The sequence below is a fragment of the Canis lupus genome, chromosome 3 (genome assembly GCF_011100685.1).
Source record: "Canis lupus familiaris isolate Mischka breed German Shepherd chromosome 3, alternate assembly UU_Cfam_GSD_1.0, whole genome shotgun sequence".
NCBI classification, from domain to species: Eukaryota; Metazoa; Chordata; class Mammalia; order Carnivora; family Canidae; genus Canis; species Canis lupus.
In genome coordinates, this window is record NC_049224.1 from 58,689,135 (window position 1) to 58,712,748 (window position 23,614).

The 23,614-nt window shown below is 58.9% G+C and overlaps 1 protein-coding gene across 1 annotated transcript in view; it reads left to right on the top strand.

The window, feature by feature from the left end:
- ADAMTS7 (ADAM metallopeptidase with thrombospondin type 1 motif 7) overlaps nt 1-23,614 on the top strand; it is a 39,149-nt gene that overhangs the window by 13,516 nt on the left and 2,019 nt on the right. The window contains exons 7-23 of the mRNA XM_038533690.1: nt 652-801; nt 1,893-2,036; nt 10,947-11,091; nt 11,710-11,802; nt 12,142-12,287; nt 13,400-13,569; nt 13,822-13,955; nt 14,768-14,888; nt 15,867-16,111; nt 16,485-16,626; nt 18,412-18,538; nt 18,967-19,180; nt 19,454-20,698; nt 21,442-21,594; nt 21,945-22,118; nt 22,211-22,357; nt 23,235-23,397. Of these exons, the coding sequence (XP_038389618.1) occupies nt 652-801; nt 1,893-2,036; nt 10,947-11,091; nt 11,710-11,802; nt 12,142-12,287; nt 13,400-13,569; nt 13,822-13,955; nt 14,768-14,888; nt 15,867-16,111; nt 16,485-16,626; nt 18,412-18,538; nt 18,967-19,180; nt 19,454-20,698; nt 21,442-21,594; nt 21,945-22,118; nt 22,211-22,357; nt 23,235-23,397 (3,713 nt within the window). The remainder of the gene's footprint in view (nt 1-651; nt 802-1,892; nt 2,037-10,946; nt 11,092-11,709; nt 11,803-12,141; nt 12,288-13,399; nt 13,570-13,821; nt 13,956-14,767; nt 14,889-15,866; nt 16,112-16,484; nt 16,627-18,411; nt 18,539-18,966; nt 19,181-19,453; nt 20,699-21,441; nt 21,595-21,944; nt 22,119-22,210; nt 22,358-23,234; nt 23,398-23,614) is intronic.

Below are 23,614 nucleotides of genomic sequence, written 5' to 3' on the forward strand. Positions count from 1 at the left end.
CCGGGTTGGGTTTGTCCAGCTGGGTTTGTGTATATGTGTGCTTCATGCACGTTTGTCACACGTGTGAGTCCCGGCATCTACCCTGCGGGCTGGATCCAGGGCAGGCCCATTAGAAGGAGCTCTCAGGCTGCAGTCTCACAGCCAAAGCCGCCCTCCTCGGCCCCGGCCCCATCCTTGCCCCACCTTGGACAACTGCAGATCTGTTTGGAGGTGGTTTTTTTTCTTTAAAGATGTATTTATTTATTTTAGAGCTGGTGAGGGGTGGTGCAAAGAGAGAGGGAGAGAGAGGATCCCAAACAGATTCCCCCAGCGTGAAGCCTAACATGGGGCTTGATCTCACCATCCTGAGATCATGACCTGAGCTGAAACCAAGACCCAGACACTCAGCCAGCTGAGCTACCCAGGGCCCCAAAGGCTCCGCGCAGCCCCCTCACTGGGGCAGTAACCACAACTGTGCTCAGGTCTGTCCCCACCCCACCCCCGGCCCCAGCAGGTGTCCCATGTGCAGGAGGGCACCGCCTCCCAGGTGCAGCTGTGCTAGCAGTATGTCTGGGTGGGAGGGGGGCTGCTGTCCTCATGCCCTCCTGCTCTGGGGCCTCTCTGCTCAGGTGGGCCTGGCGCTGGGCTGAGGGCTGCTCTCTGCCCACGCAGGAAGGACCTGTGTGCAGCCATGAACCGGCCCTGCGAGACCTTGGGCCTGTCCCACGTGGCGGGCATGTGCCAGCCACACCGCAGCTGTAACATCAACGAGGACACGGGCCTGCCCCTGGCCTTCACCGTGGCCCACGAGCTTGGACACAGGTACTCCTCCCGCTGCCACAGCCGCTCTGGCATGCCAGCTTCACCTCTCCACTCGGGGGCAGCGGGCAGCGGTCAGAGGAAGGCAGCCCGCCCCCCCACCTGGCCATGCGCTGTGCCTGCACTGTCCCCACCACACAGCCGGGCTGCTCTCTGTCCGGTGGGGGAGAGGCCGGCCCGGTACCTCTGGGGCTGGCTCAGAGTCTCATTTCTAGTGGCGTTGAGCTGGCCAGAGTCATCAGCACAGGGCATCAGCTGCCCCTGCACACTGTTCTCGTGCTTGCATGTTGACCCTTGGTCCCGGCACACCTGAATTCCCAACTGCTCTGTGACCCCAGCCCAGTGCTCTGTCCTCTCTGGACCTCTGCTCCCCGGTGAGCAGGGGCTTGGATTCAGTGATGGCTCCTGGGTCTCCGTGTGGCCCATGCCCTCGGCTGGCTATGCCCAGGCTGTTCAGACGGTCAGGAACCGATGCCGGTGCGCCACAGGCAGGTCTGCTTTCAGGGGCTTGGGCTCATGCAGGCAAGCCACCGTGGTGGTGGAATGAGCACTCTGCCCCACATCTGCCATTCCTGGGCTATGTTCCCTGCGCCTCTCTGAGCCCCCCTGGGCAGTTCTGAGGACTGAGCAAGATGGGGTTTCTGTGAGTGCACAGCACGGCGCCCAGCACGTTATACGTGCTGAGTAAATAGCATTTCTTGTCTCCTTCCCGAGGATGCCCTCTTGAGAACTTTTCTATGACAGGGCGGCTCAGATGCCCCTCACTGCAGTGCATAGCCTCAGGCTGAGGACCCGTCAGGCTGTTCTAGGGGCCACGGAGGGTGCAGGGGCTGCGGTCCCCACCGTGCCACCTGGCTCACCCCTGTAGGTGCTCATCAGGCTCGAGCAACCTGTCCCTGGAGGAGGGCCCAGGGAGTACAGAGGTCCCAACACATCTTAGGTCAGGGAGGCGGAGGCTTCCAGAGGGCTCAGCCTTCCTGTGGCCACACAGCAGTTTGAGGGTTTGGTGGATTCGTGCCAGCAGGCCTGCGGGAAGGGGCGGGCTGGCGGCTTCCCTCGGCTCACTCGCCCCTGGGGCCTGTGCTCTCACGCAGCTTTGGCATTCAGCATGACGGAAGCGGCAATGACTGCGAGCCCATTGCGAAACGGCCTTTCATCATGTCTCCACAGCTCCTGTACGACACTGTCCCCCTCACCTGGTCCCGTTGCAGCCGAGAGTACATCACCAGGTTCCTGGAGTAAGGCCCACCCCGGGTGGGAGGGTGTGCTGGGCTGGCATTCTGGGGCGAGGTGAAGGGAAGCATGGGTACTGCAGGTGGAGTTGGGGGCCAACAGGTGGGGGTGGTCAGCAGGTGGAGCTGGGGGCCAGTGGGTGGGGGTGGTCAGCAGGTGGAGCTGGGGGGCTAGTGGGGGGATGGTCAGCAGGTGGAGCCGGGGGCCACTGGGTGAGGGTGGTCAGCAGTTGGGAGTGTTCAGCAGGTGGAGGGAGGTATTGCAGGTGGAGTTGGGGGCCAACAGGTGGGGGTGGTCAGCAAGTGGAGCTGGGGGCCTGTGGGTGGGGGTGGTCAGCAGGTGGAGCTGGGGGCCAGCGGGTGGGGGTGGTCAGCAGGTAGAGCTGGGGTCAGTGGGTAGAGGTGGTCAGCAGGTGGAGGGAAGCACTGAGGGCAGCAGGTGGAGGAGAGGCCAGTCCCACTGGGCTGGAAAGAGAGACCACCTGAGCTGTGTCTCTGACAGCGGGAGCGGACACATATGCAGAAAGGAGAGGAGTGGTGTTCCTATGGAGTGGGAGGTGGCTGGGACACAAAGGAGCTGACACCTGTCGGGAGAAAGGGAAAGAGTGGGGTTGCGGGGGCCATGGGTCCGATGGAGATGCGAACCTTGGGTTTGGGATGGGAAGGAGAGCAGACAGGGCACAGGACTGGCCGCTTGACCAGCAGAGTCCAGGGAAAAGCACCATCAATGATGCTGACACTAAAGCTTTCCCTTTCTTTCACATCCTTTTGATTTGCTACGGTGTTTTTTCTTTGCTATTAAATGTTCTAAGCAAAGAAACATTTAAATTATCAGCACAAATTTTACCACTGATTTTATTTTGTGCTGCGCTGGTTATAAGTGCAAATATGAGAGCGGTGACCTCCTATGTGAATCACTAAAGTGCCGCAGTGCATATTCATAGCTCCCGTGAACAGTGGATATCTGCACAAAAGTAACTGGATGGGTTTTATTCCACTTCCTGATATGTGTGCCTTCTGCCAACACTCCGGCCCTCGGCTTGCCAGCCAAGAAGTCTGAAGGGAAAGGGTCTGGGGGCTGCACCACATCCCCTCTGCCTCCTCTCTTCCAGCGTGTGCTTGGCTGAGACGGGGAAGTGATGCCAATAAGGAAGGGCAGATGCAGCTTCTGGGCTCCTCGTGTTTCTCGACATATCATTGCCTTCTTTCCACGTTTTTTTTTTAAAGATTTTATTTATTTATTCATAAGAGACACAGAGAGAGAGAGAGAGGCAGAGACACAGGCAGAGGGAGAAGCAGGCTCCATGCAGGGAGCCCGGTGTGGGACTCCATCCCGGGACTCTGGGATCATGACCTGAGCCAAAGGCAGATGCTCAACCACTCAGCCACCCACGTGCCCCTTCTTTCCCCATTTGAAGCGAGTTTTGGTTCCAGCAGACAGTGTGGCCTCTGCACCCTGTTGCAGTGTAGACTGGGTACTTTCTAGAGCTGTGCTAACATTGCCTAAGGGATGGTCCGCTACCAATCCTGGGGTGGGGTGGGGTGCTGCTCTGTTTTGGTGGAGCACATCCTCGAGTAGCTTTCTGAGAAAAGGTGCAGGGAGGTAAGGGGTTAGCTTGTTCAAAAGCATCTTTTTCTGCCCTCACACCTGATGGGTAGTTTGATTTGATATCACCTTCCAGCCAGAAGTCACCCGCAGTGTTTCAAAGGCTTTTCCCCATCTTCCGCTAGCTGCTAACATTGCCCCTGAGAAGTCCCATTACAGTCTCATTCCCAAGCCTTCCTGCAACATCTGCAAACTTTTCTTTCTCTTTTCTCTTTTGGTGATTGGAAATTTTGCAATTACATGCCTTGATCTGTCTTTGTTTCGGAGGGTACTTGGGGGGCATTTTTCTTTTTTTGATTGTTTTATGTTGATTCCCGTAGAGTTGACATACAGCGTAATATTAATTTCAGGTGTACAATTCAGTGATTCAGTACTTGCCTACACTGCCAAGTGTTCATTGTGACAGGTGCCCTCCTCCATCCCCATCACCTGTTCCCCCAACCCCCCACCTCGCTGCTGGTGACTAGAATGTGTTCTCTAGAGTTAAGAGTCTGTTTCTTGGTTTGCCCCACCCTCTTTTTTTCCCTTTTGTTCATCTGTTTTGTTTCTTAAATTCCACATGTGAGTGAAATCATATGTTGTTTGTCTTTCTCTGACTTATTTCGTGTAGCATAACACCCTCTAGCTCCATCCACGCCGTTGCAAATGGCGAGATGTCATTCTTTCTGATGGCTGAGTGATATTTCATTGTGTATACACCACATCTTCTTTATCCTTTCATCAATCCATGGACCCTGGGACTGCTTCCATATCTTGGCTATTGTAAATAATGCTGCTATACACATTGGAGTGCATGGACTCATTCAAATTAGTAGTTTTGTATGCTTTGGCTGATACCTAGTAGTGCAATTACTGGATCATAAGGTAGTTCTATTTTTAATTTTTTGAGGAACCTCCACAGTGTTTTCCAGAATGACTGCACCAGCTTGCATTTCCACCAATGGTATAAGAAGATTCCCCTTTCTTCACATCCTCACCAACGTATTGTTTCCGGTCTTGTTAATTTTAGCCATTCTGACAGGTGTGAAGTGGTATCTCGTTGTTTTGATTTCTGTTTCCCTGATGATCAGTGATGTTGAGAATTTTTTCATGTGTCTGTTGGCCATCTGCGTGTCTTGTCTGGAGAAATGTTTGTTCTGTCTTCCCCCTGTTTTTAGTTGGATTATTTGTTTTGGGTGTTGAGTTGTATCAGCTCTTTATATATTTTGGTTACTAACCCTTTACTGGATGTATTGTTTGTAAATATCTTCTCCCATTCCATAGGCTGCCTTTTAGTTTTGTTGATTACTTCCTTTGCTGTGCAGAAGCTTTTTAAAAAAAGATTTTATTTATTTATTCATGAGAGACAGTGAGAGAGAGGCAGAGACACAGGCAGAGGGAGAGGCAGGCTCCATGCAGGGAGCCTGATGTGGGACTCGATCCTGGGGCTCCAGGATCATGCCCTGAGCCGAAGGCAGACACTCAACTGCTGAACCACCCAGGCATCCCAAGAAGCTTTTTATTTTGATATAGTCCCAATAGATGATTTTTGCGTTTGTTCCTCTTACCACAGGAGACATAGCTAGAGAAAAGTTGTTACAGCTGATGTCAGAGAAATTACTGGCTGTGCTCTCTTGGATTTTTATAGTTTCGGGTCTCATGTTTAGGTCCTTAGTCCATTTTTAGTTTATGCTTATGTATGGTGTAAGAAAGTGGTCCAGTTTCATTCTGCATGTGGCTGTACAGTTTTCCCAGCACCACTTGTTGAAGACAGAAGAAACTGTCTTTTTCCCATTGCATATTCTTGCCTCCTTTGTCGAAGATTAATTGATCATATAATTATGGGCTTGTTTCTGGACTTTCTATCCTATTCCGTTGATCTGCATGTCTGTTTTTGTGCCAGTACCATATTTTTTTTTATTCCTACAGCTTTGTAGTATATTTTGAAATCTGGAATTGTGATGCCTCCAGCTTTCTCAAGATTGCTTTGGCTATTTGGGGTCTTTTGTGGTTCCCTGCAAATTGTTCTAACTCTGTGGAAAATGCTGTTGGTGTTTTGATAGGCATTGCATTAAATCTGTAGATTGCTTTGGATACTGTGGACATTTCAATAATTTTTGCTCTAATCCATGAGTATGGAGTATTTCCTTGTGTCCTCTTCAAATTTTTTTCCATCAGTATTTTATAGTTTTCAGAGTACAGGTCTTTTTCCTCCTTGGTTAAGTTTATTCCCAGGTACTTTATCAGTTTTGGTGTAATTGTAAATCGGATTGTTTTCTTAGTTTCTCTTTTGCTGCTTCACTATTAGTGTATAGAAATACAGTGGATTTATGTATCTTGATTTTGTGTCATTAGATTTACTGAATACATTTATCAGTTTTCATAGTTTTTTGGTGGAGTCTTGAGGGTTTTCTCTATATAGTATCGTGTCATCTGCAAATAGTGAAGGTTTTACTTCTTGCTTGCCTATTGGGATGCCTTTTATTTCTTTTTCTTGTCTGATTGCTATGGCTAGTACTTCCAGTAACTATGTTTTGTAAAAGTGGTGAGAGTGGACATTTTTGTCTTTTTTCCTGATCTTAGAGGAAAAGTTCTCAGTGTTTTATCATTAAGTATGATGTTGGCTGTGGATTTTTCATATGTGGACTTTATTATGTTGAGGTATATCCCCGCTAATCAAAACCTACTTTGTTAAGGCTTTTTATCATGAGTAGATGTGGTACTTTGTCAAATGGTTTTTCTATGTCTTTTGGAAGGATCATATGGTTTTTATCCTTTCTCTTATGTGATGTATTGTCTTGAATGATTTATGAACCTTGCAACCCAGGAATAAATCCCACTTGATCTTGGTGAGTTATTTTATAATATATTGTCAGATCTGGTTTAGTGGTATTTTATTGAGAATTTATGTATCTGTGTTCATCAGGGTTATTGGCCTGTAATTATTTTGTTTAGTGAGGTCTTTGTCTGGTTTCGGTATCAGGTAATACCTCACGGAATGAATTTGGAAGTTTCCTTCCTTTTCTCTTTTTTGAAAGAGTTTGAGAAGAGTAGGTATTGACTCTTCTTTAAAAGTTTGGCAGAATCCACCTGTGAAGCCATCTGGTCCTGAACTTTTTTTTTGTTGGGAGTTTTTGATTATTGATTCTATTTCATTCCTGGTAATTGATCTGTTTAAATTTTCTATTTCTTTCTGATTTTTTTTAAAGATTTTATTTATTTCTTCTTGAGAGATAGAGAGAAGCAGAGACATAAGCAAAGGAAGAAGCAGGCTCCCCGCTGAGCAGGGAGCCCAATGTGAGGCTCCATCCCAGGACCCCCAGATCATGATCCAAACCAAAGGCACACACTTAATGGACTGAGCCACCCAGGTGCCCCTATTTATCTGTTTTATTATTTTTTAAATTTTATTTATTTATTCATGAGAGATACACAGAGAGAAGCAGAGACATAGGCAAAGGGAGAAGTCCTGATGCAGGACTAGATCCCAGAACCCTGAGATCATGACCTGAGCTGATGGCAGATAGTTAAATGACTGAGCTACCTACGTGCTCCCTTTCCTCAATTTTATTATTTTTTTTAATTAAAATTTTTTTTCCTTAATTAAAAAAAAATACTTCACGTTGGGGTGCCTGGGAGTTGGGAGGCTTGTGAAGCAGGCAGGCTTTTGGGGAGGGGCTGTATCTCTGGGAGGTGTTCAGATATCTGCACGAGGCTCATTTCTGGTGTGGTTCCATTTCCCCAGAGAGGAACTCTCCTGTTGTCCTGGGAGGTGTTAGGCATTATGGCACCTGCGTGTGGAAGCGGCTTGGCGATCTCCACCCTTCCTTGTGGAGACTTACATTTTTCCCTTCTCTATAGATCCTTCCGTAGGTCTTCGGGGGCCAGATCCTTTTGTTCACCCTCTTCAGGAGTGACCCTTGGCTCTCTGCAGGCAGGGAGGTGGTCATCACCTGGCCACACAGAACGGGGAGCGAATGTGGGAGCTGATGCCTCTGGTCCTCCATCCCACTGGAGCCCTGGCCTCCATGGCTCCCTGGGACTGGAGCCTGAGCCTTTCTCAGGCTCTGCTTCTGGGTGGTTCTTCCATGTAGGACATGGCTTTCAGCTCTCGCTGCTCTGACCAGGTTTGCCACTGGTTGACCATCTGCTTCCCAGCTCCTGGGGTTTTGCTGACTTTTTGTCTGCCATCACCTCCCCCTGGTTCCTTATCCCTGAGGACTTATGCCCTGTTCTTTTCCTGTCATCCTAGGGGGATTCTGAGCAGGTGGGGAGTTCATCTGCCATGGGTCTTCTAGAAGTCCCTTACTGCGGGGTGTAAGTGGGGACACGGGTGCGTCACTGTGGGTGTGAGCAGCAGCTCTGGCCTCTGACAGTGGAGGGATGGCAGGGGGCAGGGGGGCAGGGGAAGAGATGAGTTGCGGGTGATAGTTAAGGCCTGGACTCTGCTTGGCTTTTGCCTGTGTTGGCAGACACGTCCCACGGGGCTCCTGACGGGCCTGCCTCACGGGTGGCTGTCCGGGTTCAGTATATCGCTGATGGAATGGTTCACATTCAGAGCTGTGTGCCTGTTATCGCTACTGAGCCACAGATGAAACAGACCTGAACCAGGGCCGTAGCCTGGGCATGTAAAGTGGGCCTGAAAAGAATCCCCAGGGCGTGTCTCCTGCCCCAGATGGGGGCAGAGAGGAAGGGACTGGGTTGGAAGATGATCTGCCCCAACACCCCCGGGACCTGTTCCCAGCTGTCCCCACCCAGGGAGCTGCCCCGCACCCTGCTGCCTCCGTGACAGACACACACACAGGGTCTCTGTGCTGTTTCAGTGGCTGGAATGCACGAGGGACTTGGCTCGGGGCCTAGGGCGAGGGTGGGAAGAGCAGGCTGGAGCCTGAGCCAGCCGGGGCCTTGGGAGCCTGGGCCCTGAGACGGGCCGTGTGGGGGCAAAGGTCAGAGAGAGCCAGCCTGCAGCGGAGGGTTCTGGGGGTCACACTCAGGCTGCAGGGTGGGGGTGCCAGCCTGTCCTCCGGCGCCTCACCCTCCGTCTCCCCACTGGGTCGGAGCAGGATGAACAGGACGCATAGACGGTGCCCACTGGGGTCAGCTGGTATTCCCTGGCCTTGGGGGAGGCTCAGGAGCGCTCCCGGGCCACCTCGCTTGCCCTGCACGCAGCTCTGGTGTGTGTCAGCGGGGTGAGGAGCCCGGCAGTGAGCCAGCCACAGGAAGGAAGGGCCTTTCCCAAGTACGTGCTGCTATTTATACCTCCAAGCTTGGGTTCCCTCAGGCTCCTCAGCCTCTGGTAGTTAAGTCCTCAGAAGCAGGAGGGATGGCCCAGGGCCGCACGGAGGCAGAGACTAGAACTCGGATGCTGACGTTCCATCAGCACGTGGGCCTGAATATGGCCCTGATTCTGGTGGGAGGTCTGGAGGACCCCTCCCCCCATACCCCCAACCTGTCACACACATATAGGATGGACCAGAGAGGCTTCTGTCACTCCAACTGCCCGGCCCACAGGACATGACACATGGCAAGTTCCAGCCAGGAGACAAAGCCAGAAGAGGCCATCAGACCCCAAGTTGGAGGAGCCCCCAGGCGGGGTCTGAGGCAGAGGGGTGGGCGAGCCTCCCCAGCCCCTGTCTTGAATTGCAGGACAGAAGGAGCCCCAGGGTTGGGCTGACCCTGCCCCCCATCCTCACCCCAGCTGACACTTGGCCCCAAGGGCCAGGCCAGCCATCAGCAGGCGCCTTTCTGCCAGGACTCAGCTGCTGTGCTTTTGAACTTACACTGGGGTGAAGTATTGAGGTCAGGTCTGTAGATGGACGGGCCTTCACTGGGGCCACCCAGCAAGGGATATGCGGGGCCCCCAGCAGCCTGAGTCTGGCATTAGATCCCAACCATTAGTGTTCGCTGGTGGGACCCAGGGCAAGGGGTGTCCTGCCTCAGGCCTGCGTGTGCAGGGAGAGGCATAGGGTCTTCCTCCCAGGTGGTTGAGGAGCAACCAAGGACCTGGCCCATGATCATCTGGGGCAAAAGGATGGGTCCCAGAGCTGCTCATTTGCTGACACCCGCTTTAGGGGGTCTGGTTTCCACCAGCATAGGTGGTCGGGGTGATTTGGGCAGAGGGGTCCCCAGGGCCCTCAGCAGGAGTCTAGTCTCAGAGGCTGTGTTCCCTGCAGCTCTGGGTGGGGCAAGTGGCCCTAGGCAACCCCACAGACCATCCACCCCACCCTGGGCCCCACAGCCTCCCTCAGAGGCTGACTGCCCCCAGCGTTGCCCCCTACCTCCCGCCCTGACTGATGTGGTGGACTACTCTGTCTTCTTCCAGTCTGTCTTGTGGTGTGTCCTCTGTCCCTTCCTGTCAGAGCCCAGTGCCCATCACCTCTGTCCTTCTGACCCTCTGCTCATCTGGCCCCCAACCTTGTACCAGCCACCCTCTAGCACCCCAGCCTGGAAAACTGGAGGGTTTCTCCCCACCCTCTCCTTGCTGCCTGGGCCAACTACCCATCACCCCCAATCTCAGCTCTCACCAGCCATTGCTGCCCTAAGGGAGGTCCCTAGACACTTGTCTGACCCCTGCAGGACAGCAGTGAGCCCTGGGCTGGTTGGTCAATGTGCAGGGCCTGGCAATGGTGTTGGGATAGACACTGGCCCCCAGAGGCCACAGCTGTGCACAAAGGGCCCATGGACAGATGCGCTGGCAGAGAAGGGCCAAGCCCAGCCTGGGATGCCCTCCCCAGGGCCCTCCTGCATCCGTGTTCCCTGCCTGCTGCTGTGGCGTCTGGGCAGCCTGGGTCCCCTGCACTGCCAGGGAAGGCTGGCAGAGGGCAGACAGGAGTGAATGAGGAAGTGATAGGGTGGCAGCGCTATCCCCAGCCCAGCATGTCCCTGGCCCAGCGTGTCCCCCACAGAGACCCCAGATCTCAGCCTAGGGTGGGGCCCACAGAGGCACACTGCTGTATCAGCTGTGAAGTGATGCTCTCCAGATCTGGGGCGGGGGTGGAGGCTGCAGGAACTCAGAGCAGCAGGGCCAGGGGAGGGCTGGGCGTAGGGGAGGCTTCCCTGGCGGTGCCCTTGGGATGGGTCTCTGGGGCAGAGTTCATGGTAGTGTGTGCAGAGCACTGCAGGTGGAGCCAGCAGCTTATGCAAATGTGTGGCCCCAGGAGGGGGGTGAGTTGTTTAGTGAGCTAGAGTGCCTGGAGGTGAAGGGGAGAGTGAGAGGGCCCCAGATGCTAGGTTGGGGGTTGGAGGGTGAACTGGGATAAGCAAGAAGGCTGCCTTTTGCTTGCAAGGTTTAGTGTTTTATGCCCCCTTTTCTCCTCCTCCCTTCCCTGCAGCCGGGGTTGGGGCCTGTGCTTAGATGACACTCCCACCAAGGATGTCATTGACTTCCCCTCTGTGCCCCCCGGGGTCCTCTACGATGTGGGCCACCAGTGCCGCCTCCAATACGGGGCCTACTCTGCCTTCTGTGAAGACATGGACGTGAGTGTGGGATGGGCATGGGGTGGGGGCTGCCTCCCCAGCCTACAGCAGCCGCTGGCCTGAGCTTGGCCATACAGGATACTGGGAGACACCGTGGCTGTGGGATCAGCTGTGGCTGGGTGGCCACAGACCCAGGTCTGAATTCTGGGTGGAGCCCCTCACCTCCCAAGGCCAGGTTATGAGACAAAACAAAACCTACGCTGCATATAGACTTGGGGGAGACCATAGACTCAGAGGGGACCCTAGACATGGGGAAACTGTAGACCTAGGGAAGATCGTAGACCTGGGGGGGACCATAGACATGTGTGATTATAGACCTGAGGGGGACCATAGACCTGGGGAAATTGCCCAAAGTGAAGGCCATCGTCCTGTTACGGACTCCCCAAGCCCGAGGTGGGTAGGTATCTTTCTAGGCAACTGGGCAGGGCTGATTTGAGAGTAGGTGAGCCTGGAGACAGGTCAGAGCAGCAAGCCCCAGGGCTGGGCACCCCCAGCACCACACAGTTGGGAAAAGATGGGAGGGGCCTTCTGGGAGTCCCATCTGCAACCCCCACTCCCATCCCCTCCCCAAAGCACCAGGGAGGGGTGAGAGTATGGCCCATGTCTTCCGCCTTGCAGAACGTGTGCCACACTCTCTGGTGCTCTGTGGGGACCACCTGTCACTCCAAGCTGGATGCAGCCGTGGATGGAACCAGGTGTGGGGAGAGCAAGGTAGGGGTGCCGCAGCCTCTGCTGTGGAGGCAGGTGGGTGGGGAGAGGTTGAGCTCCCGTTGTGCCCATGCTCTGGAGGCCGCCTGGGTTCAGACCAGCTTAAGCTCCTAGCAGAGCCCCAGCCTCCCCCAGCCTCCCCTACTCTCTCTAGCCCTCCCCGTGTCTGCAGAGAGGAGGTGGTGCAGCGGCCCCACCAGAAAGTCACGGGCTCCCTTTATTCCCTGCTCTGCTCCACCGTGGGGCCTGAGTCTTGGACGACTGAGAGGGGGCCTCCTGACTCCTCAGTCCCACTGGGGCAAGGATGACTGGGTGGTATTTCCCTACCCCCATCTGTCTTAGTGGTGTCTGAATGGGGAGTGCGTTCCTGTGGGCTTCCGGCCTGAGGCTGTGGATGGTGGCTGGTCTGGCTGGAGCCCCTGGTCCATCTGCTCGCGGAGCTGTGGCGTGGGTGTGCAGAGTGCTGAGCGGCAGTGCACACAGCCTGTGTGAGTGCGGGTCTGGGGGCAGTAGGGATGGGTGGGCCTGGGTGCCCTGAGCAGAGTCAGCCTACCATGGAGAGCCTGGCTCTGTGCCAGCCTCCTGGGCTCCAAAGCGTCCCCATAGAAGCCATGCCCAGCATATCCAGGGCCATCCTGGTCACTCAGAGGGGCACCCCGGAGGCTAGCAGAGTCCCCAGTGTTGACCGTGCTGCAGACGGGAACACCAAGGCTCAGCATTGCAGTAACTGGCTGGAGGGAGGCAGGAGAGGCCAGGGGTGATGAGCTTAGACTCTGGACCTTAGACGGATCAGGGTTCAGATCCTCTTTGCACTTCTCCTTTGGGTCTCTATTTCCAGGGAAACTGGACTCTGGGGTGACCGCAGGGCCCCCCAGCAGAGCTAAAGCATGAAAACCTGCAACTAGTAGGTAGAAAGCACTTAGTAAGGACTCACTTATTGGCCTCGGACGCACATATGGGTCTGAGATGAGAGGGGATGGCTGGGAGAGCTGGTTGGCTTGGAAGGCGTGTTGTGTACCCTGGGGCAAGTGGCTTCACCTCTCTGGGCCTCAGTTTCCCCACCTTAAAAAGGATGATCTGAAGATTCAGGAGATGCTGAGCCAGCAGTAGTACAGACCGAGGAGATACCTGGCTCCTTGGGACGAGCCCTCTTCGCGAGGCTGCCCTGGCCAGTGTGGGACTCAAAGCCAGCCCCACCCAGGGCCTGTGCCTGGGCTGGGCTGGGGGCTGCCACCCTGGCCCAGATGAGGGTGAGGGTCAGCTGCTGTGCTTCTGGGCACGCCTCTCAGCCAGGCTAGGTGAGGAACAAGCCTGCAGACCTGTGGGGCACCAGCCACATCCCTGGCTCATCACAGGGTCGTAGCAGCCCTCTGAAGGGGAAGCCCCATCCCTGTCTTACAGGCCAGCGAACTGGAGCTCAGACAGGGATGAAGGGCGCCCTGCAGGGTGGGCGCAGAGCCCAGAGGGTGGGTGGGCGTTGGACTCCCCGCAGTTAGAGGTTGCAGGAGCTGCCACATGGTCCAAGGGCCTGCTCCTGGACCGAGGTACACAGTAGGCACTCACTGTGTGCTCACTCAGCCCCACCTGGCTCTCCTCACAGACCCAAATACAAGGGCAAGTACTGTGTGGGTGAACGGAAGCGCTTCCGCCTGTGCAACCTGCAGGCCTGCCCCCCCGGCCACCCCTCTTTCCGCCATGTGCAGTGCAGCCACTTTGACGCCATGCTCTACAAGGGCCAGCTGCACACGTGGGTGCCTGTGGTCAATGACGGTGAGTCCTGCCACCCATGGTGACACTGAACCGCAGGGGGAGTCCAGGGGCCCGAGGTTCCACACCCTGGCCCTGGGTCATCGCCCCCACCAGCTCTCCAGGGTGCAGCCCAGGGGTGGGAGGGGTCCGGCCCATGTGCTGCCCCGGAGCTGGGTCACATGGCCACGGATGTGTGCAACGGATCTGTCTTACTGTGACCTCCCTGACTCCTGCCTGGGTTGTCCCTAACGGCCCCTCCACTTGGGCCCCCAGCGAACCCCTGCGAGCTGCACTGCCGGCCCTCCAATGAGTACTTTGCTGAGAAGCTTCGGGACGCTGTGATCGACGGCACCCCCTGCTACCAGGGCCAGCCTGGCCGTGACCTCTGCATCAACGGCATCTGCAAGGTGCGCCTGAGCAGAAAGAGGGGCTCCCATGTTGGCTACCCCTGGGTCCCTCCTAGATCCCCCCAGCCCTCTCCCCAGGCTGTCAGCAAAGAGCCCACCCCTCCTGGCACTGGAGCTCCTTGCAGGTGAGCCTCACACCCCAGCCTCTGCACCGTGGGCCCTCCCACTCCTCCTGGCCCACAACCCACTGCCCAAGCCTCTGAACCTCGGCCGCCCCCGCACAGCGCCCCCAAGAAACCAGCCCACGGCTCAGCCTCCTACTGCTTCCGTGACCCCGGCAGCCGTTTCCTCTGTCTTAGAAAGGCGGGGCCGGCTCCCGGTTGTAGGGCTCGGTGAGGTCATTGCAGGGTTACGCAGGGCTCAGTGTCTGGCAGAGGTTGTGTCAGTGTTTGCTAGCAACATGTACTCCTGTCCAGCAACCTCAGAGGTCGCTCCTCCCTGCCCCCTTGCCACTAGGACCCCCCAGGGGTGTAGACGGGCAGCAGGGAGGTGCTAGCCCAGGCCTTTGACATCCATCCCTGTTTCTAGGAAAGTCCTGTCTACCCTGGGCAGAGCCCCTGCCTGCTGTGGCCTTTCGTAAAACTTGCCCTCCGGTGCCTTGTGCCACCTGTCAACCTGGCTGTGTGACACAGACCGGGCTCCCTGTCTCACAGCTGGGGGACCGTGCTCAGGGAGGTGGAGGGGTTCACTTGAGGTCAGAGGGTGCGGCTGGCGGCTGGCTGGAGCCCGGAGCCCTGTCCTCCCTCCTCTCCCTGCTCTGGTGGATCCCTGAGGCTGGGGCTGATGCTAGGTCTCCCTCCCGTGTGTTCCAGAATGTGGGTTGTGACTTCGAGATCGACTCTGGTGCCATCGAGGATCGCTGTGGCGTGTGCCACGGCAATGGCTCCACCTGCCACACCGTGAGCGAGACCTTCAAGGAGTCTGAGGGCCTGGGTACGGGGAGGCGCTGCTGGTGGGAGGTGCTCTTGACTTGGCGGCCCCTCCCCCTCCCTGTCTCCCTCTAGGGCCTGCCCTGGACCGCCAGGGTCCCCACCCTGGCTAAGATCCGAAGCAGGGGAGCCACCCTGCCTGGTCCTTGCAGGTGTTGGGGTGTCCTCCTGCCCCAGGGACCCCGGCCTGGCTGATCTTGCTTTGGGCTGCCTTCTTGGGAGGCTTCAGAGACCCCCAGCTCCACTGCTATACCTCTGTGTCTGTTTTGCATGTGTTGCTTGAGGGCTGACTGTGCTAGGTGAGGAGGGACGGCGGCTGAAGGGTTTAGTGTAGGAGGCCCAGCAGGCTGAGAGCACTGACCTGGGGAGGTCAGCAGGGACTTCCCATAGGAGGCAGCAGTTTAGCTGAATCATGAAAGACTCAGGTGAGGTGGGAGAGGTGTTACATTCAGAGAAAAGAGCTGTGTCCTCAAAGCCTGGAGGCGCATCTGTGTCCAGGGACCCATGGGGGATGGCCCTGAGTGCTGGGCCAGATGTTCAGCCCCCCTGAGCTGGATCCGTAGCCTAGCAGAGCCGGCGGGCAAGTTACTCATCCCTCTGGGCCTCAGTCTCCTCATCTGTCACACAGGGGTGACAGAAGTACCTGTGTCCTAGTGTAAAGCATATAAGGTCAGTGAAAGGAGAGAGGCCAGCAGCAAGGATGGTGTCCCAAAGGAAGGGTGCAGGCCGATGACATGGAGCCAGCCAGGTCTCTAGGAGAGGGGTAAAGAGGTGTGGGTCCCGACAGCAGGATTTGAGCCCTTCTGAGGAGGAGCCCTTCTGAGATTTAGGTGACCTAGGACAGATTGAAGCTCCACCTTTGGGGGGAGCTTGGAATCTTGAGGTAATGGAATCTGCCACCAGCGGCCTGGAGAAGGGGAGACAAGAGAAGGGGCTGAGGGCAGCCCACACCCTCACACTCTGAACAACCCCTGGCCAATAGGGTACGTGGACGTGGGGCTGATCCCAGCCGGTGCCCGTGAGATCCGCATCGAGGAGATGGCCGAGGCTGCCAACTTCCTGGCCCTGCGCAGTGAGGACCCTGATAAGTACTTCCTGAATGGGGGCTGGACCATTCAGTGGAATGGGGACTACCAGGTGGCCGGCACCACCTTCACGTACGCACGCACAGGCAACTGGGAGAACCTCACGTCCCCAGGGCCCACCAACGAGCCCATATGGATTCAGGTGCCCGCCTCCCAAGGCTCAGGCTGGGAAGCAGCAGGGGCTCGGGGAGCAGCTCAGTTTTGGGGAGTAGCTAAGGCTGGGGAGCAACTGGGGTTTGGGGAGCAGCTGGGATTTGGGAGCAGCTCGGGCTGGGGAGCAGCTGGGGCTCAGGAGCAGGAGTGGGACCTGAGGGATCCTGTGCACCCCTACACCCACCCCCAAACCCCGCAGCAGAACAGAGCCCCGGGGACTCTGCCTTGGGTTCCCCTACAGTGTAGCCCCAGGTCCCACAGGGGCTAGAGTCAGCTCCTTTGGGATGGCTCCTCTGGGTAGCAAGTCCTGGTGTCTGGAGGGGACACCCCGTGCTCACAGGGCCCCCACCTGCCTGCCCCAGCTGCTGTTCCAGGAGAGCAACCCCGGAGTGCGCTACGAGTACACCATCCAAAGGGAGGCGGATGGTCAGGGCCAGGTCCAGCCACCTGAGTTCTTCTGGGACTATGGGCCCTGGACCACATGCACAGTCACGTGTGGTACAGGTGAGGAGAGGGGAGGGCACAGCCACTGCCCACCGGGGCCATCATCTCGGGGCAGCCATGCCTGGCTTCAGCCTCCACTCACTTTCCTATTCCTGGGCCACCGTGAGCTTGGAATGCTGGCCTTTGGGTCCTGGAGTCCCACTGGGGGTGCTGCTGATGGCTGTGTCCCCACTGGTAGAGGGATGAGGCCGGCACAGTGCCTGGCACACAGGGGTGCTCGGTATGTCTCAGCTGTTGGCACTCTGGTCCTGGAGAGGCACTGGCTAGCTTCACACGGCTCCTGCTCCACTGGGGACCTGATCCCTTTGTACTCTTGGAGCTGACCTGAGCCCTCCCTGACCTGGGCTCCTTCCCTCCACCTGCTGCAGAAGGGCTCCAGAGCCTCCTTCCTGGAGCCCTCTAGCCCTTCCTGGGAGGCCCAGAGCCTCATGCTCCCTGGATGCTACCCCCAGGAAGGGCCTCCCCATGGAGGACAGAGCCAGGACGGCCAGCTCGTCCCCACCCCAGCCCTCAGCATCTGCGCCCAGGGGTCCGTTCACCATGTTCACTCATTTCTCTCAACCGTGTGACACATGCAGGGACCTCACTGACCTTCCCCACCCCCCACGGCCCTGCCCATTGCCCCCACTGCCCCTCGGCATCCAGGGAGCTCGGCATCAGGAACCAGACAGATGTTGAATGTTCCTGAAAATGCTCCTATGGGGATGAAAACCAGCCACTGAACCTTGGCAGAAATCTCCCAAAGCTGTTGAAAGCATCCTGTCCCACATCAGCATCTCTAAATTTACACACGTGAAAGAAAACCTATTGGATGAACTGGACTCCGGGGAAATGGCCTTTCAGCAGAGTGGTGGCTTCACGGGTGGATGGGTTAGGAACTCAAGCTGCAAGTAGCCAGCCAGCAGTCAGAAGGCCCGGGGACAGAGGCCAGGCTGGCAGGATGGCCTGCGCTTCCGTAGGGACGTGGGACGTGTCTCCCTCACACCCGTCCACAGGGCCCCCTCCCAGCCTCTTGTGGTCCAGGCAGGAAGAAGGGGCATGCGCTGGCTCCCAGGGGAGGGACTCGTGTCCAGACGTCCCTCAATGCACGGGAACTACAACGGAGAGTGTTTTCAGCGGGGCCCACGATTACCCTGCACAGAACCAGAATTCTGTTAGGGAAGGAGGAGCGGATAGGACATGGGAGGGAAGCACGGGTGAAAGGAGAGCCTGTTCCTGGGGGTCCTGCTGCTGGAGGCGGTGTGGGGGTGCATGGTGAAGGTGAGGAGACAGCCATGCCAAGACCCAGAGGCAGGTGGAGGGATGAGAACGGTGACAAAGGTGGCATGGGGGTCGGGGCTGGAGAGGAATGTCCCATGGGGGGTGGGAATCTGATGAGTTTCCTTGCTCCACCTCTTCTGAGCATGGACCCTGCTAGAAGGGTCGGTGCTCAGGCTGGGATTGGATTTGCATGACCACATGGTGTTCTCCTTCCCCGGGGGCTTTCAGGCAGGTATTACTGTTACATAGACCCTGAGGTTCAGAGAGGCTGAGGGAGCTGCCCAAGGCGTCCTAGCTAGGATGCCAAGGGCTGCCCCCCCGCCCCCCCGACTGTCCCCCAAGCCTGCACACTCTGCTCCCATCCAGGGGCAGAGGCAAAGGCTGGGAGGACAGTGAGAAGGAGTGATGAGGCCTTGCTCTGAGAGGCCCTAGCAGAGCGGGTGTGGCCTTGTCTTCAGGCTCAGGGCAGCTTGGGCAGGGGGCACCGTAGGGGCCAGGCCCAGGCTGAGCCCCTGTGATCCCCAGGTATGCAGAGGCAGAGCGTGCACTGCACTGAGCAACAGGCAGGGCCTGTGGATGAGCGACACTGTGACCCCCTGAGCCGGCCTGATGACCGCCAGAGGAAGTGCAGTGAGGAGCCCTGCCCTGCCCGGTGAGCCCACCCTGACCACTGCCTGCACAGGCTCCTGACTCCCCGGTCCCTGGCCTTGCTGCAGAGCCCACATCTGGGGGCCTGTGAGAGGAGCAGAGGGAGCACGGCCTGGCCTCTGTACAAGGCTGAAGCCCAGACCCTGGTTCTTCCTCCCCCCCCTGCCCCGCCCCGGCAGCCAGCACCAGCCTAAGACATGCCTGGTCACCTGTGTTTGGGTTTTGGGAGGGCTCAGGATTTGCCAGTTCCCCCCGGCGAGGGTGGCAGGAGCAAATGGGGCTATGTCCTGCCACCGGGCCTCGGGGGTCAGGTTGCCGACCGGGCTCAGGGCTCTGGGGAATCGTCCCCTGGGCTTGGGCCTGGCCCTGCCTGGAGCCTGAGAGCCCGGGCATCCAGCCAGCCCTGGCTGACGAGGCCTGTGTGCCCTGCAGGTGGTGGACAGGGGAGTGGCAGCCGTGCTCCCACTCCTGCGGGCCAGGGGGCCTGTCCCGCCGCGCGGTGCTCTGCATCCGCAGCGTGGGGCTGGATGAGCAGAGCGCCCTGGAGCCACCTGCCTGCGCACACCTGCCCCAGCCTCCTGCCGAAACCCCTTGCAACCAAAATGTGTCCTGTCCGGCCACCTGGGCTGTGGGGAACTGGTCTCAGGTGAGCGTCAGGATGGGACAGGGCCACCCCCAGTCCCCAGCACCCCCAGCAGCCTTGGGCTTCGGGGAGTTGGAGACAGTCTTCAGGGAGCCCGGGCTGTCCCGGTCCAGCCTCTGTCCCCAGAGCCTCAGGACCACGGTGCCCTGGCAAGCCACCACTACAAGCCATGGCCTTGAGGCGGAGGGGGCCGGAGGGGGCCGGCTGGGCCTCCTCCTCTGACAGCGGGCAGTGGCAGGTGCCCCACCAGGCCCCTCACTCTGGTCTCCTCTGCAGTGCTCGGTGACGTGCGGGGAGGGCACACAGCACCGAAGTGTCCTCTGCACCAATGACACCAGCGTCCCCTGCGATGAGGCCCTGCGGCCGGCCAGTGGGGTTGCCTGTTCTCTGCCGCCCTGTCCATGGGCCCTGGACCCCGAAGGCTCGGGCAGCGGCTCCTCCAGCCGCGAGCTCTTCAATGAGATCGACTTCATCCCCCCCCGCCTGGCCCCACGCCCTCTGCTCGCCTCGTCCCCCGAGCCGGCCAGCATGAGCAACGCCATCGAGGAAGACCCCGAGTCGGGCCCGTCGGGGCCTGTGTTTGTTGACGATTTCTACTATGACTACAATTTCATTAACTTCCACGAGGACCTGTCCTACGGACCCTTTGAGGATCCCGACCCAAACCTGGCAGGTGCAGGGGATCGGACACCCCCACCCCTGAGCCGACCTGCGGAGGCTCCCACAGGCACCCCTCGGCCCAGCCAGGCTGGCCTGTCTCCGCACCCGCCCTTGGGTCAGGCCCCTGGGAGCCCCCCGGGCAATTTCTTACCTGAGGAAGATGCCCCCGTGGTGACCCCAGACTCGGGGCTCCCCAGCTTGCCCCAGCCCCCGGTGTGGGTCAGTGGCAAGGACACACCTGCTGCCCCCGGAAGCCACAACAGGCTCCCGGGAGGGGAGGACCGCCAGAGCCAGCCACCCCCTCCGTACTGGCAGAGGACCAACGAGCTCTCTGAGGACGAGGAGGAAGCCTTCGGCGGTGGAGCAACCGGCCTGCCCCAAGGACGGCGCCCCACGTCATCCCCTTGGTCCTCCATCCACACTCGCCACACCTCCCGAAGTCCTGACGTGGGAGACCTGTGGACCGTGGGGACAGTGGCCTGGGAACCAGCTCCAGAAGGCAGCCCGGGGCCTATGGACACTGAGCTACGGCCCACCGTTGGGGGGCGCCCTTCTACTCCTTCCCCCCACGCTCTGCCTGAGACCTGGGGTGGAGATGGCCCCCTGGAACCGGGGACTCCCACCACTGCAGCCCCATGGGACCTGCAGACCCCGGTCCTGCCAGGGACCTTCCTTCCGACAGCCCAGGGCCCAGGACCTGAGGACCAGCCAGTGCCCCCCCACCCCACATCACGGCCCACACCAGCTCAGGACGGGTCAGCCGATGGCAGAGTCCCCAAGGCCCAGCCTGTGGACCCCAGCCCGGCCAAGGACCCCCCACCCGCCCAGAATGCCAGCTGGGAGGTGGGGAGCTGGAGTGAGGTAAGGGGCCAGGGAAGAGCAGGACCTCACTGTGTCCTCTTCAGCACATGGCCCACGGGGGTCCCGGGGTACAGAAACCGGCGGCCCGAGCTGGGAGCAGCGATGCCCTCCGTGTGCCAGGGGGCCATCCGCCCTGTCAGCCTCAGTTTCTTAAGATGAGGAGACGGGCCACCAGGAAGGTGTGGGGTGGCACGAAATGGAGGGTGGCCAGGAGCCGCGTCCCTCATACTGCCGGACAGGGTGCCCCCTGACACCCTGCTGGTGGGGAAGCCACCTCCGTGGCTCCCAGGCCCAGTAGGGCCCCCTGGGCTCAGCCTGGCTCTCCTTGCCTGGCCCCTCCTACGTGGCCTCACCCTGCTCCTTTAGGGGCCGGCGAGTGTGTGAACTTGATGGCCAGAAACTGACTGTGTCCCTCTGCCCACCTGTGTCTTCCTATGGAAGTTCTGTCTGGGCTGGGGAGGGACAGGCAGGGCTTAGCCAGGAGTCCAGTCACTCTCCCTAGGTGATTTTGGGGCGCAGTGAGCCCGGTCATGATGGTTGGGTCACCACCTCTGTCCCCCGTGAGCCAGGACATGAGGTGTTTGAGGTTTTGTGTTTGGGAGGTGGGTGGAGGGGCCCATTGCACAGATGGGTAAGGTGAGGTTCTGGCTCCAGCGGGTGCCCCCGCATTGCTGGCGGCCCGGCCGTGGGGCTGGGGGGGCGCGGGGATCTGCCCGCCCTCACGGCCTGTGCCCGGCCCCCAGTGCTCCACCACCTGCGGCCTGGGTGCTGTCTGGAGGCCCGTCCGCTGCAGCTCCGGCCGCGAAGAGGACTGTGCCCCCGCCGGCCGCCCCCAGCCTGCCCGCCGCTGCCACCTGAGGCCGTGTGCCGCCTGGCACGCGGGCAACTGGAGCAAGGTGCGTGAGCCTCGGGGTGCAAGCTGGGCTGCCCAGTGCCCACTGCACGCTGGGTGGCGGACTCTGCGCTGCCATCCTGGGCTTGTCCTGTCCACACACCTGTCCCGGGTTGGCCTGCCCTGCCCCTAGCACCTCTGCTGCTGGCCATGCCCTTTCTCTTGTACCTGCCATGCCCCTCGGGATGGCATTGTCACTGACTGTTCCAGTGGGGCCACCCTGGCTACATGCCTGAAGCTGGCTGGTCTCCCCGGGGTGGGTTGGGGGGTCCGATGCCCACACCGCCACCCCTCGCAGGGCCGTGTGCGAGCAGGTGCACGGGGTCTGCTCACACTGCGCTCCTTGCCCTGCAGTGCTCGCGTGGCTGCGGGGGAGGCTCCTCAGTGCGTGACGTGCAGTGTGTGGACACACAAGACCTCCGGCCACTGCGGCCCTTCCACTGCCAGCCAGGGCCCCCCATGCCGCCCACCCGCCGTCCCTGTGGGGTGCAGCCCTGCCTCAGCTGGTACATCTCTTCCTGGAGGGAGGTGAGGCCTGGGGGCCCCGGGACAAGGTGGGGGGGTGTCCTCAGACCCCGGCAGTACCCCGACCCCTTTCTCTGCCCATCCCGCTCTTCCAGTGCTCCGAGGCTTGTGGTGGTGGCCAGCAGGAACGTCTGGTGACCTGCCCAGAGCCAGGCCTCTGCGAAGAGGCGTTGAGACCCAACAGCACGCGGCCCTGCAACACGCACCCCTGCACGCAATGGGTCGTGGGGCCCTGGGGCCAGGTGAGCAAGCCTGCGGACCAGGGACGGGCCCAGCGGCCACTGGGAAGTCCTCCGTTCCCTCGAGAAGGCATCATCTGGTGTGCTATGTGCCAGGCTCTCTGGTCACTGCAGATGTGGGTGGTGGCCAGACGAGGTCCCCACACTGCCGAAGCCTTGGCCTGCTGGGGAGAGGGGGTTGAAAGGGAGTGGGTGGGTGCTGGGATGTCAGGGAGGCCTGCAGGACTCGGTGGTTCGAAGTAGAGGTCCAAGGGGAACAGCATGTGCAAAGTCCTGGGGCAGAAAGGAAAGATCTGAGGGTTTAGGGAACAGAGCAGAGGCTTGAGTGACAGAAAGGGTGGAGGAGGGGGCAGCGAGCCCTCAGGGGGCGCAAGATGCCTTCCTGCCACCTGCTGGAGCTACAAGGTCCAGGAATCCCAGTCCTTGCCCCCTGGCTGCTGAGTGGCTCTGGGCAGGTGGCCTGGCCTTGCTGGGCCTCTGGTTTCTCATGTGCAAGACGGGGGTGTGGGAATGAATAGAGCAGCGCAGTGAGGCGCCCAGCCCAGAGCCTGGCACCATGTGGCAGAGATTAAACCTACTTCTAGAGCTTTTTTTAAAAAAAGTACATCCTAATTGTTAAGAATAGAGCCTGACTCAGGCTGGAGGGCCTCTGGTTGAGGAACCTGCAGGGGCTGTGGCAGGTCCTCTCAGCCTCTCGGGTGCTCCTGGGCCTCGGGGTGGGTGCAGCTCCTGCAGGTGAGCCTGGTAGGCTCTGAGAGGCAGGGGGCAACGAGAAGCCTCAGAACTGGACATGCTCCTGGCCAGGGCATGGGCAGCTGCCCCTGGGGTGCCCTTTCCCCTGGCCACAGGGGGCCCTAACCTCTCCCCCACACATACACAGTGCTCGGCCCCCTGTGGTGGTGGTGTGCAGCGGCGCCTGGTCAGGTGTGTCAACACCCAGACTGGACTGCCCGAGGAGGACAGTGAGCAGTGTAGCCACGAGGCCTGGCCCGAGAGCTCCCGGCCATGCGGCACCCAGGACTGTGACCTCAGCGAGGCCCCACGTGAGTGCTGGAGGTCGGGGCAGGGGGGATGGCAGGAGACAGGAGCCAGCTGCCCTGGGTGATCCGTGATTGTGAGGCTGCTGGATGCTGTGCAGAAGCTGGGTTGTGTCAGGGCCAGAGCAGAGGGTGTCCTGCCCTGCAGACACTCCCAGACACCCCTAGGCACCCCCTACGCAACCTCCAGATACCCCAGGCACCCTGCAGACACCTCCAGGCA